Here is a 13446-nt window from a genome sequence, read left to right as displayed (position 1 = left end):
ATATAATATATATATATATATATATATATATATATATATATATATATATATATATATATATATATATATATATATATATATATATATATATACGTCTTGTCGTCTCCATAACTGCTTTCTCTGTAGTATCGAGCATGGCTTTTGAGCTGTGGAAGAAAACATGATTCTCGTGTTTAGTTAGTAACCGTAAGGTAAAGTTGACTCTCTCTCTCTCTCTAAATCTCTTTTATTTTTCTGTCTCTTGTTAAGTCTTAGGTTAGTAGAAAAGAGAGAGAAAGTTGAATCTTCCCCCATTTTTCTAACGTGAATTTAAAAAAGTTTGAATTTGTTTTGAAGGGACCAGATAATCATTAATGCTCGCATTTATATATTCAAAAAATATAATTTTTGTTTTGATTAAATAAATAAATACTTAGCAACCGCGTTCACATGCAGAGGATGGTGATGTAGTTAGCTTTCATTGAAGGATCTTTGTGAGAAGGAAGTTTATTACTGTGTTTGGTTGACTGTTTTGTTTTCTCGAAACTTCCCCGGAGATGTCGCTGACGGACCGGCCGTCGTCGTCGTCGGCTCTCAGAGACGTGGATCCGTTGCTGAAGGATCTGAATGAGAAGAAGCAGAATTTCCGGCGGAACGTGGTGTCGCTGGCGGCGGAGCTCAAGGATATGCGCATCCAACTTCAGACTAAAGAGCAGAGCTTCGCACGGGAAACCCTAACACGCCAGGTATGCGAAAAGTGCGTCGATTTTCAATGTGAAATCGCATCATTTCAACCTTTTTGTTTTGCGTCTGTAAATGTTTAGGGTGGGTCAGGCCTGTTCCTCAGCTTTAATTTAATTTATTCATATACAGGAAGCGGAGAACAAGGCAAACAAAATGGAGGAAGAATTAAACAGGTTGCATAAGATCGTGGAGGAGAAAGATTTGCAGCTTGAAGCTTCAACATCCACCGTTGAGAAGGTTCTGTTTATTCTAATTAAATTTTGATAATCTTCTTCTTCTTCTGTCTCTTTTCCCTGAAAAAAGAAATTCTTAGAAGATCAACTTATATTTTTATTTGTTCAATCTTCAAATTAGTGAGTTTAATTGTTGTTTTTTTTGGAGGGGATCTGACTGGGTTGCTTATGAAGGATCTTGATTGTATGATAGGTTTTGAGTGAATTAACTTTATGACCCATTATAAAGGCATCTCTTTTGTGCCTACTTTTTGGCTTTTGTTGTTTGTTCTTTTGGGAAATTGGACGGCTGTGAGTCTGTATGGTAGTATATATCTATTGTCTTTTGTACCACTTTTCATTTGAATGGTTCAAAGATTTGTCTGGATTTCAAATATTTAAACAGCATTTGATCTTTTTACCAGTAGAGATGGAAATGGAATCTTTAACTCTTTAAGATATAGCCAAAGACTAAAGGTGAACCCACTTATGTCTTGATGCAATTGTCTTATATATCTGCATCATTGTTTTGTCTATTTATTAATTTCTGATCAAATGTACAATATTCTTAAGTTTTCTCCCATTGGAAACCTATTTTAAGTTGAGAACTGGGTCTACCTATTAAGTAGAAGATGATGCTAACAACTGGTGTTGCCAACTGTAATCGACAAACTCTTTTAGAAAAATAAAGCAATGAAATTCTTTGGTGTAATTAATAAACAGGACTGGTTTCCAGGAATTCTCATCTTTATCACTGTAGGATTAGGAAATTGAAGGTGATCTTGCAATTCGCAATGAAATAGACTGAAGAGAAATTGAATTTAAAATTAGGGTTTGACAGTTTTCCCCATTTTTGCTTTGTTCTTTGCTAAAAGTATTACTCTGTATGGAATTGCATACTCTGGTTTTAGTAATTACTTGAATGATTTTATTTGGCTGAATTAAGTAAACTGGGCTTTCTCTGTGTCTAATAAAGCATCCTATTGTTACCATTTCAAGATTTTTTTTGACTTCTATCCTTTTATTTCCTTTTTTGCTTTACTTTGGTTTGGTTATCATTAGGTATGCTCTTTAATACACATGATGACTAATGAGAAATGGAAAACGGCGTACTTATTAGTGCATTAAAACTGGTTGAATTGAATGATTTGATTTGAAATATATATATCCTTCATCTTATTACATATTCCCTGCTATATTATAAGAGAGGAATTCACAAGATGCTGCTACATACATTTGTTTAAGCGCTTAAGTAAGATTGTATAATGCAGATGTTGTCTATGTCAGAAAGTTGAGGTGAAATAAACTAAACCTAACTGTAAATTTGTTTAATTCATGCAGTATCTCTCGGATGTAGATGATCTTAAATCTAAACTTTCGGCTACTCAGGCATCTGCAGATGCTAGTGCTGCAGCTGCACAAGCGGTGCAACTTCAGTGTTTGGAACTTATAAAGGAACATGAAGATTGTTTAAATAGACTGGGAGAGCAATTAGATCTGTTACAGAAGGATCCTCAAGTGAGGGAAAGTTCCCAAATGCAACTGAAAGATGAAGTCTCGAGGATTGAAAATCATTTCAGACAAGAGTTGGCCCAGATGCGAGATGAATTCAAGTTCATGTCCAGTCTTTGGAGCCTAAAAACTCAGGAGTTGGTATCTCAGGTTGTACACATCACAGTTCTCCAAATTTTTATCCGTAAGAAGTTTAATTCATGTTTGTTAATGAATTCCCTTTGATCTATGGAAATAGTTAGAGAAGTGTCGAAGAGCAGATCAGCAGATGAAGCTAAAAACAAAGATGTTGGAATCTCAGGTTTTGTACATCACAGTTCTCCCAAATTTTTATCCTATACAGGTTTAATTCGGGTTTTGTTAATGACTTCCATTTCATTTGTGGTAATAGTTAGAAAAGCACCGAAGGGCAGGCCAGCAGTTGAAGCTAAAAGCTAAGCAGTTGGAATCTCAGGTTTATTCGCATCAAAGTTCTCTGGTTTTTTTAATCCTCGCAAAGTTCTCTGGTTTTTTTATCCTCGCAAACCTCGATCTATTTTTGCTAAATGACTTCCATTTCATTTGTGGAAACAGTTGGAAAAGCATCAGATAGCTGAACAGCAGTTGAAAAAGAGGGTGTTAGATTTGGAGTTCTGTCTCCACAAGGTTTGTTAATGATTTCCATTACACACATATATATAAAATATTGTAATAGGGTAACCTCAGCCAAGATGGCAAAAGATCTACACTTGTAATCACATGGTCCCGAGTTTGAATCTTTGTCCGGTTGCCCCATTGGGTTGAACCGGTCAGCTATAGATAACCTAAGCTGGTTTACTTCCTTGTGGTTCGAAAGCGGGGTTTACCTACACCTGACAGGGTTGTGGGTTTCCTTCGTCATCCAAAAATATAGTAGCAATTTGAGGGTACTGAATTTTATATATACATTTCATTCCAGATGGGTGGACAACATGAAGCTCTCAAGGAAATCAGAGACCAATTGGCAAGTAAAAATGGTGGACAGTCGAGCAATGAGAAGCAGAATTTCTGGGACAATTCAGGGTTCAAGATTGTGGTTTCCATTTCAATGGTGGTATTGGTACTGTTTACAAAGAGGTAGGGGTTTTGTTGGGTTAGTGAATGGGGGGTGCTAAGGTGTATAGAGGCAGCCAGATAAGCTAGCTAGGTTTCAAAGCAACTGAAGTTGAGGTAATGAATGAAGTGCCATTGTAAGTGGATCCTATTACTATTATTATTATTATTATTATTATTATTATTATTATTATTATTATTATTATTATTATTATTATATTGTTATTATTATTATTTTATTTTTATTATTATTATTATTAGATGAATGCATGCGGTGGCAATCTACAGCCACAATTAGTAAATCATTAAAATGCAGAATTATTGTTAGGATAATGGTGCCTGCCTAGTGCCTACTTATTATTGTCCGTTGCTGAACCACGATTAAGACATTTCCCTGCTTTTGATCCTTGGATGCGGGTCAGCGTATCCAACTAATGAGGCAACGACATCTGGACATGTAACGTAGATAGGATTGAATTAATTTTCAATGAGAAAGTTATATAAAATTATTAGGAGTAGATAATTCCACTTTTAGTTTTAGATTTATGTGTGGATTCACTTTTTTTTTTTTTTTTAGAATAATATTTTTTAATTTTAATATTATTGTGCCATAATAATTTTTGGTATTCCATCAAAAAAATTGTTAAAATGTTAAAATTTTAATTTTTTCATACAAATTACAAAATGGTTGACTTGTTATATTTTTATTTTTTTTTTAAAAAAAAACCATAACTGGAACTCTAAGGGTCTGTTTGGAAAGCAAAAATTGACTTCTGAAAAATCTTTTCTAGAAAATGAGTCATTTTTCAAAAAATAGTTTCATTTCCCGTGTTTGAATGTATTTTAAAAAATTGTTTTTGTGTGTTTGGTTCATTTTCTAGAAAATGGTAGAATTGTATAATTAAACATTGTAATTATTTTATTTAAAACATAAAAAGTTATAATAATATTATTTATTAAAAAATATAATTAAAACTCAAAATTTTTTTAAAAAAAAAAATGTAAAACAACAGGTTTCCGACGGGAAACCTGTACTGTGTCTGCCAGTTTCTGACGATTTTCGATGGTTTCCCACCTCTTGGTCCTTTTTTGGTCATGAGTGATATAAGATATGGGTTGGTTTTGGTCGAGAACATGCGGAGCGATCATTTTGGCGATTCTAGAAAATGACTTACGGAAAACAATTTTGTAAGTCATTTTCCGGAAAAAATGAACTGATTTTTCTTGGCTAACAGAAAACATTTTCCGTTGACAGCATTTTTCGGACGTTGCCAAACACCGAAAGCTCGGAAAACATTTTTCGGAAGTCATTTTACGGGTTACCAACACACCCTAAATGCCCTTGTATTTTACATTATATAAACTAGTGTTTTACCCGTGCGATGCACGACAACAATTATGATATGATGAATTAAGGGAGAAATTTACAAAATGGAAAATTATTGTAGAATTGTATAAATGAAACTATGCTGAAATATTATAATAACATTTTACAAATTTTGGAAAACCTCTTTGTATACAATGTTTGTTGTGGAATTACTTTGGATGTTCTCCTCATCACAAATCAAAATCTTCAATGCATTTGGGTTGGTGACTTTTGAAGCAGCAACATATAATTGTTCATGACTAACTACTGGTATTTTCAAAAAGAGGCCTACCTGAGAAAGTGATCGACCTTTACTCTTGTTAATCGTCATTGCATAAGAGACGATTAGAGGGAATTGTCTTCTTTGAAATTTAAAAGGCAGTCTCAAATCTGAAGGAGTTAATGACATTCTTGGAATTAAGATTTTATGATCTACACTACTTCCAGATAATACCTTTGCTTCTAGAACATGATTTCCAAGTTTAGTAATAACCATCCTTGTCCCATTAGACACACCAGAACACTTGATCCCATTCAAAAATTCAGGCGTGTGCACATCTACTAATAGATCAACATTTGAATCTGATTTGCAAGTACTGTCAAAGCTGAAATATGTATTTCCTTCATATGTGTTTAAAGAAGTCATATATTCATTGATAGAGTCAACCACATTAAGTGTTGGAGCCAATATTGCTCTCTTTTCCAAGTATGTTGGATCATAAAAAATATTAGAGGATAATGGATATGTACTTTCCACAATAGTTGCAATTGGATCTCCAGAACATTTCAACAAATTCTCTTCTGGAATAGTAATGTTTTCACATCCAATTGTTTTCCCCTGAATTTCTCCATCTCCTATGTTCGCAATCCATTCTGAGAATTGCTTTAGCTTTTCATAATCACTATTTGAGGATGAGCTTTGAAGTCACATATTTTTTGTCAGACATAACACTTTACAGTACGGCCACAAGTAAGATGCATTTATTGTTTCATTAACAATATCCTATCTAATTCCTTTTGGGATAACTACCAAAATTTATCGAAAGTCTTCGCCAAATACAATAGTTTTCCCAGCCTCTGAAGGACATCTCTAAACTTTTTTTATTGCAAAAACGCAATACATCACGCATACTTCTATCAAGTGCTTCAAAGCAATGCTTATGCATCATTGGTGTTTCATCCCAAATTATAAGTTTGCACTTAATAATGAGTTCTGCAAGATGGCTACCTTGTTTGATATTACATGTTGAATCCTCATTTGGGTTTAGGGGAATTGCAAACCTTGAATGCGCAGTCCTTCCGCTAGGTAATAATAGAGAAGCTATACCACTTGAAGCAACATTAAGAATTATTTCTTCCTTTGATATCAATGCTGCCGAAAGAGTTCTCCAAACAAATGTCTTTCTAGTTCCTCCATAACCGTAGACAAAAAAAACTCCTCCTTGATTTGAATTTACATCATTCATTATTATGTTGTAGACATCATGTTGCTCAGGTGTTAGATTTGATATCAACTTTTGTGCTCTTCTTTAAGTTCTGCTTTGTCATAACACATCTCATCATACGCCAACCTATTCATCAAATTGGCCGAACAGTAAAGATCTGGAATTGGCATTTGTTGATAATCATGTAGGCTCTTCCCACATCTTTTCAACAATTTCTCAATCTCAACTAATGCTTGATTTTTTATTTCATTAACACTAAGGACTAAATCTAAAAAAATATTAAACAATACATGTTAGAAAAGTATCACCATCTTGGAACTAATAATATTAGACATTAAATAAAATATTAAAGCAAATGGATAAATACATACCTTGGAAGTTCAATATGTTACGCTGTTTGTACAGAATACCATCAGACATATATGTCCAACATTTCTCCCAAAGCACTTCCGGACGACTTAAACAATTTGAGGATAACAATGTTGTGAATAAATTTCTTAACTCTCCTGCAGTTGCCCACTGACTTGCTTCGACAATTCTATCAATATATTCTTTGTCGTCTTCCAATAGCACAAGTGCATAACATGCATCACGGTAATTATCATACAACACCCCATTGATTGTTCTTAAGTCTTCATAACACGTAGGTCCTCGGATTACATTCAAAAGACATCTCAAATAGTACATCTCACCACTTACAAGATGAACATAAAAAACTCGACCAATTGAGAATCCTCGTTGTCTTGGAACAAATTCTCTTGTTGCTTGTTTTCAAACGAACTTTGTTGGCATCTCTGCATAAATTAGTTGCTTTGCCTCAGGGTATTTTTTTGTTTGCCTCAAGCCAAACCAGAAACATGCTATGTTTTACCGTATGTCATTCTACAATGACATCGATTGGAGCATCCTCATCAAAATAAATGCTTTGTTCATTTGGCAAATGAAAATTCAAGCGCTCTACATGAGGATATCTGTATTGTATTTCAAAACCTAATATCCTCCAAGCAGTTTCTTAAGGCGATACATATATACAATCGTAATACATTTCGACCTCATAAATAGTTGTCTCAGATTGTTTATTTGTAACACTTTGATAAAAAGAATATGTAACTCGATCGTTGCCTTTGTTTACGTACTTAAATAGATATTTAATAGATCGAGATTTGAATACTATAATATACATCATATAGTAATCTATATATACATATATTAAAAATACGCAAGATTAAAATATTTTGAACCATAATTGAATTGCATGGTATAATAACTAATTTTTTTTTAATAATTATTACTTTCCGTGTGACTATTTTGTTAATATATGCACATAAATAATTTTGTTAAGTATTGTAATATTATGTTGACTGATTTCAAATTTTTTAAAAAATAAATTAATAAATATATAAATACATATATAACCTACAAACACACAACCATATAATTGAATAGCATTTAATTATGTACATAAACATAATATAGTAATATTTTTTTGGAATACTATAATATACATCATATAGTAATTTGATTGTTGGAAATTTTTTTTAAATATTATCATGAGAGGAATCTAATTACGTACATTAACATAATATAGTAATATTTTTTTTGTAATACTATAATATACATCATATAGTAATTTGATTGTTGGATTTTTTTAAATATTATCATAAGAGGAATTTAATTACGTACATTAACATAATATAGTAATATTTTTTTAAAATACTATAATATACATCATATAGTAATTTGATTGTTGGAATTTTTATTTTTTTTAATATTATCATGAGAGGAATTTAATTAAACATAATACAGTAAATTTTTATTGAAACTATAATATACATACTATAGTAATTTGATTGTTGTAATTTTTTTTGAATATTATCATGAGAGGAATTTAATTACGTACATTGACATAATATAGTAATATTTTTTTGAATACTATAATATACATCATATACTAATATATATATATATACACACACACACACGCAAGATTAAAATATTTTGAACCATAATTGAATTGCATGGTATAATAACTATAATTTTTTTGAATAATTATTACTTTCTGTGCGATTATTTTGTTAATATATGTACATAAATAATTTTGTTAAGTATTGTAATATTATATTGGCTGATTTAAAATTTTTAAATAACTAAATTAATAAATATATAAATACATATATAACCTACAAACATGCAATCGTATAATTGAATATCATTTAATTAAGTACATTAACATAATATAGTAATTTTTTTTGGAATACTATAATATACATCATATAGTAATTTGATTGTTAGAATTTTTTTTGAATATTATCATGAGAGGAATTTAAATACGTACATTAACAAAATATAGGAATATTTTTTTTGGAACACTATAATATACATCATATAGTAATTTGATTGTTGGAATTTTTTTTGAATATTATTATGAGAGGAATTTAATTGCGTACATTAACATAATATAGTAATATTTTTTTAATACTATAATATACATCATATAATAATTTGATTGTTGGAATTTTTATTTTTTTTTAATATTATCATGAGAGGAATTTAATTACGTACATTAACATAATATAATAATATTTTTTTTGAATACATCATATAGTAATTTGATTGTTGGAATTTATTTTTAATATTATCATGAGAGGAATTTAATTACGTACATTAACATAATATAGTAATTTTTTTGAATATTATAATATACATCATATAGTAATTTGATTGTTTACGAATATAAAATAAAAAAAATACGCAAGGCTAAAATATTTTGAACCATAATTGAATTGCAAGGTATATTATCATGAGAGAAATTTAACTACGTACATTAACATAATATAATAATATTTTTTTCGAATACAATAATATACATCCTATCGTAATTTGATTGTTGAATTTTTTTTTGAATATTATCATGAGAAGAATTTAATTACGTACATTAACATAATATAGTAATATTTTTTTTTGAATACTATAATATACATCATATAATCATTTGATTGTTGAAATTTTTTTTAATATTATCATGAGAGGAATTTAATTACGTACATTAACATAATATAGTACTAATTTTTTTGAATACTATAATATACATCATATAGTAATATATATATATATATATATATATATATATATATATATATATATATATATTAAATACGCAAGATTAAAATATTTTGAACCATAATTGAATTGCATGGTATAATAACTATAATTTTGTTTAATAATTATTACTTTCCGTGTGACTATTTTTTTAATATATGTACATAAATAAGGAATCCATACAGGAATGGAATTGAATAAAATATTTCATTAATTTCCGTGTATAATAAAGAATGGAATCGGATTTGGAATATTTTATCAATTTTAGCCATAAATAAGGAATGATTTGGAATGCTAGAATTTTTGATAAGGAATTATTATATAATATTATGTTTCCCGATTTTAAATTTTTTGGACTAAAATGAGCGGGAAAGCTAGCACTTCTGTTTTAATATATATAGATGTTTTTTGTTGATGGGAGACAAAAAATATTAATGTCACAATAATATTAGTACCAAATGAGGATTCTTTGAAAAAAAAGGGACTAAAAGTAGATTATGAATTACTCCCTCTGTCAATTTTACCTGTCTTACTTTCTTTTTTAGTTTGTCCAAAATGTTGTTCTATTTCCAAAATTGAACATCAACATCATTATACTTTTCCCAATTTACCATCTTATGACTTTTGTTTTCTTTATTGCTTTTATTTCCAAAAGTGAAAAAATAAGGGACATAATTGGAAAGTACATTACGTTTACATTAATTTCTTAAAAAGCGTGCAAAAAGCAAATGAGACAACCAATTCAGGACGGAGGGAATATAAATCTAGGACAAACAATTGAATTAACTCGTAAAATTATAAGTTAACAAATTATTATATTTAGAGTGTTTGCCAATTAGTTGGTAGTCGTTTAATTTAGCTTAGAGAAAAANTAATTTTTTTGAATACTATAATATACATCATATAGTAATATATATATATATATATATATATATATATATATATATATATATATATATATATATATATCTATATATATATATATATCTATATATATATATATATCTATATATATATATATATTAGAAATACGCAAGATTAAAATATTTTGAACCATAATTGAATTGCATGGTATAATAACTATAATTTTGTTTAATAATTATTACTTTCCGTGTGACTATTTTTTTAATATATGTACATAAATAAGGAATCCATACAGGAATGGAATTGAATAAAATATTTCATTAATTTCCGTGTATAATAAAGAATGGAATCGGATTTGGAATATTTTATCAATTTTAGCCATAAATAAGGAATGATTTGGAATGCTAGAATTTTTGATAAGGAATTATTATATAATATTATGTTTCCCGATTTTAAATTTTTTGGACTAAAATGAGCGGGAAAGCTAGCACTTCTGTTTTAATATATATAGATGTTTTTTGTTGATGGGAGACAAAAAATATTAATGTCACAATAATATTAGTACCAAATGAGGATTCTTTGAAAAAAAAGGGACTAAAAGTAGATTATGAATTACTCCCTCTGTCAATTTTACCTGTCTTACTTTCTTTTTTAGTTTGTCCAAAATGTTGTTCTATTTCCAAAATTGAACATCAACATCATTATACTTTTCCCAATTTACCATCTTATGACTTTTGTTTTCTTTATTGCTTTTATTTCCAAAAGTGAAAAAATAAGGGACATAATTGGAAAGTACATTACGTTTACATTAATTTCTTAAAAAGCGTGCAAAAAGCAAATGAGACAACCAATTCAGGACGGAGGGAATATAAATCTAGGACAAACAATTGAATTAACTCGTAAAATTATAAGTTAACAAATTATTATATTTAGAGTGTTTGCCAATTAGTTGGTAGTCGTTTAATTTAGCTTAGAGAAAAATTGTCATTTTAGTTCACTGACTATAGGGGTCCTGTTAATTGCAGTCCACGACTTTCAAAACTGTTAATGACATACCATAACTATTCAATTTTTATCAATTTGGCCACTCCGGCCAAATTACCGGCCAAATTTGTCGGAAAATTCAAAACCCTAAAATAATGAGGGTATTTTAGTCATTTCACATACAAAGTCAAATGAAGCTTTTTATACTCTCCCCCTAAATCAGATTAAATGGACAAAATTTTACGAGAAAATAAACATTCAACTAGTGACCAAAACTTGTCAAAAATGGAATATAAATATGTTTCTGGTCGCATAGGATACAACCAAGTAAAACGCGTATAATCATCCACAAACAAAACAAAATAGCGAAAACCATCAGAACTAGATTGACCAACACAAGGTACAGGAAAACGAGATGACTTTCCTAACTGACAAGCTGAACAAACATTCGAAATATCACTATATTTAAACGAGCTAATTGAACAAGAAGGAAAAATCTGACGTAAGACACGTAAATGAGGGTGACCGAGCAGCTTGTGCCAGACACCAGGAGACGCACGAGCAGCCATGAAAGTTGTAGGACCACGACTAGTGACCGGCCAAGTGTATAGACCACCCGAAGTACCCCCTCTAAAAACCATTTCCTTGGTAGATAGATCCTTCACAAGAAAATATGTAGGGCGAAACTCAAAAATCACACCATTATCACGAGCTAAACGCTGAACATATAATAACGAGGAAGATAACTCAGGAGCATGCAATACATTAGACAATCTAAGTGACCTAGAGGTAGTGGCTAACGAAGCAGAACCAAAATTAACAATAGGCATACCTGAACCATTGCCAACCCAGAGGACATCCGGGCCATCATAACTAGTAGTGAAGGACAAAGTAGAGACATCCAGAGTTGCATGATTAGTCGCCCCAGTGTCCGGGAACCACTAATGAGAAGCAACTAAAGCCGTGTCAAGAGTTGGATATGCCACATGAGCCTGGGGGACCAAACCAATAGTGAACCGCCTATAACAACTTAAAAGACGTGTGACCAAGATTGTCACAAATCTGACACCGAACCACCGACTGAGAACAGCCACGGCCTCGCCCCTGATTCCAACGACCACGTCCACTACTGGTACCACCAGAGTCGCGAAACTACTACTGCACCTACTGGTTACCACCACCGCGACCACCACGACGCGCAGTCATCACCACCGACGCAAATAAAATCCTGCGACACTAGGAAGTCCGAGAGCTCCGTGAACGAGATTGGAGCTACTCTCGTCAGTGGCGCCATCAGCGGCCTGTACTCATGCCTCAACCCACGGAAAACATACATATTTTGATCGTTAGCTGAGATTGGATGACCGGCGAGCGCCAAGTCTTCCACTAACACACGAGCACGACCAAGATAGTTTGAGACAGACGAGTCCCCCTGCCAGAGCGATTGCAACTGGCCGAGAAGACGCAAGGTACAAGCCTTGGTCGTCGAACCTAAAGTCTGTTCGATCGCCACCCAAAGCTGCCAAGTAGTCGCACGACCAATTGTGAGGTGGAGAGTCTCCTCTAATAGCAAAGAGATGAGAAGGGAGATGATGAACTGATCCTAACGCTGCCATGCATCACGAGCAGTAGCCAACGTCGCCGGAGCCGTGCTGCTGCAATCCGTCGTCGACTCCACCGGTGCCATTGTCTCAGGGCATGGGTACGTCCCATTGACAAAACGAAGAAGGCTTTGACCATGTAAAAACGGAGTCAACTACGTCCTCCAAAACAGATAATTGTGGTTGGTTAATTTGATGGAGACGAAGTGATGGGCAGAGGATAAGGAATTGCTAGTTAATGCAGGAGGGGGGAGGGGGGGGGGCAAAATTAGAAACAATCCGGTCAGAGGAAGATTGAACAGAACCATCATTATTTCCCTGACCTGGCATGCATAGAGAGTCTTGGAGACTACGGATACCAGATGAGGATTTAGATTATCTGATAATCGTAAACTTACACAGAACAATACAAGAGACATAATAAATAACACTAAACTAGAGTCCTACTAAAATACAAATAATCTTATTTTTTAAAAAATAAAATAGAATAAATATAAGTTATTAATAATGATTCAACATAACACTATATATATATATATATATATATATATGTAGAGAGAGAGAGGGAG

The 13446-nt window shown here is 31.6% G+C and overlaps 2 protein-coding genes across 3 annotated transcripts; one reads left to right on the top strand and one right to left on the bottom strand.

Annotated features, from left to right (window-relative positions):
* Nucleotides 1–85: 85 nt before the first annotated feature.
* LOC116005990 (nuclear envelope-associated protein 2-like) lies at nucleotides 86–3711 on the top strand. 2 transcript variants are annotated; one of them, XM_031246232.1, is made up of 8 exons: nucleotides 86–191; nucleotides 436–725; nucleotides 853–960; nucleotides 2277–2597; nucleotides 2686–2748; nucleotides 2839–2901; nucleotides 3021–3092; nucleotides 3385–3711. In XM_031246232.1, the coding sequence occupies exons 2-8, from the start codon at nucleotides 537–539 to the stop codon at nucleotides 3544–3546; spliced, it is 978 nt and encodes a 325-aa protein (XP_031102092.1). In that variant the 5' UTR covers nucleotides 86–191; nucleotides 436–536; the 3' UTR covers nucleotides 3547–3711. The 2 variants fall into 2 exon arrangements, with proteins under 2 accessions (XP_031102092.1, XP_031102093.1); XM_031246233.1 differs by lacking the exon at nucleotides 2839–2901.
* Nucleotides 3712–4982: 1271 nt separating this feature from the next.
* Nucleotides 4983–12892, bottom strand: LOC116005723. The gene is made up of 4 exons (XM_031245965.1): nucleotides 12701–12892; nucleotides 12109–12217; nucleotides 5059–5757; nucleotides 4983–4987 (listed from the first exon to the last, which is right to left on the bottom strand). The coding sequence occupies exons 1-4, from the start codon at nucleotides 12890–12892 to the stop codon at nucleotides 4983–4985; spliced, it is 1005 nt and encodes a 334-aa protein (XP_031101825.1).
* Between the last annotated feature and the right edge of the window lie 554 nt (nucleotides 12893–13446).

This window comes from Ipomoea triloba, chromosome 15, assembly GCF_003576645.1.
Source record: "Ipomoea triloba cultivar NCNSP0323 chromosome 15, ASM357664v1".
NCBI classification, from domain to species: Eukaryota; Viridiplantae; Streptophyta; class Magnoliopsida; order Solanales; family Convolvulaceae; genus Ipomoea; species Ipomoea triloba.
This window is presented reverse-complemented; position numbering and strand designations above follow the sequence as displayed.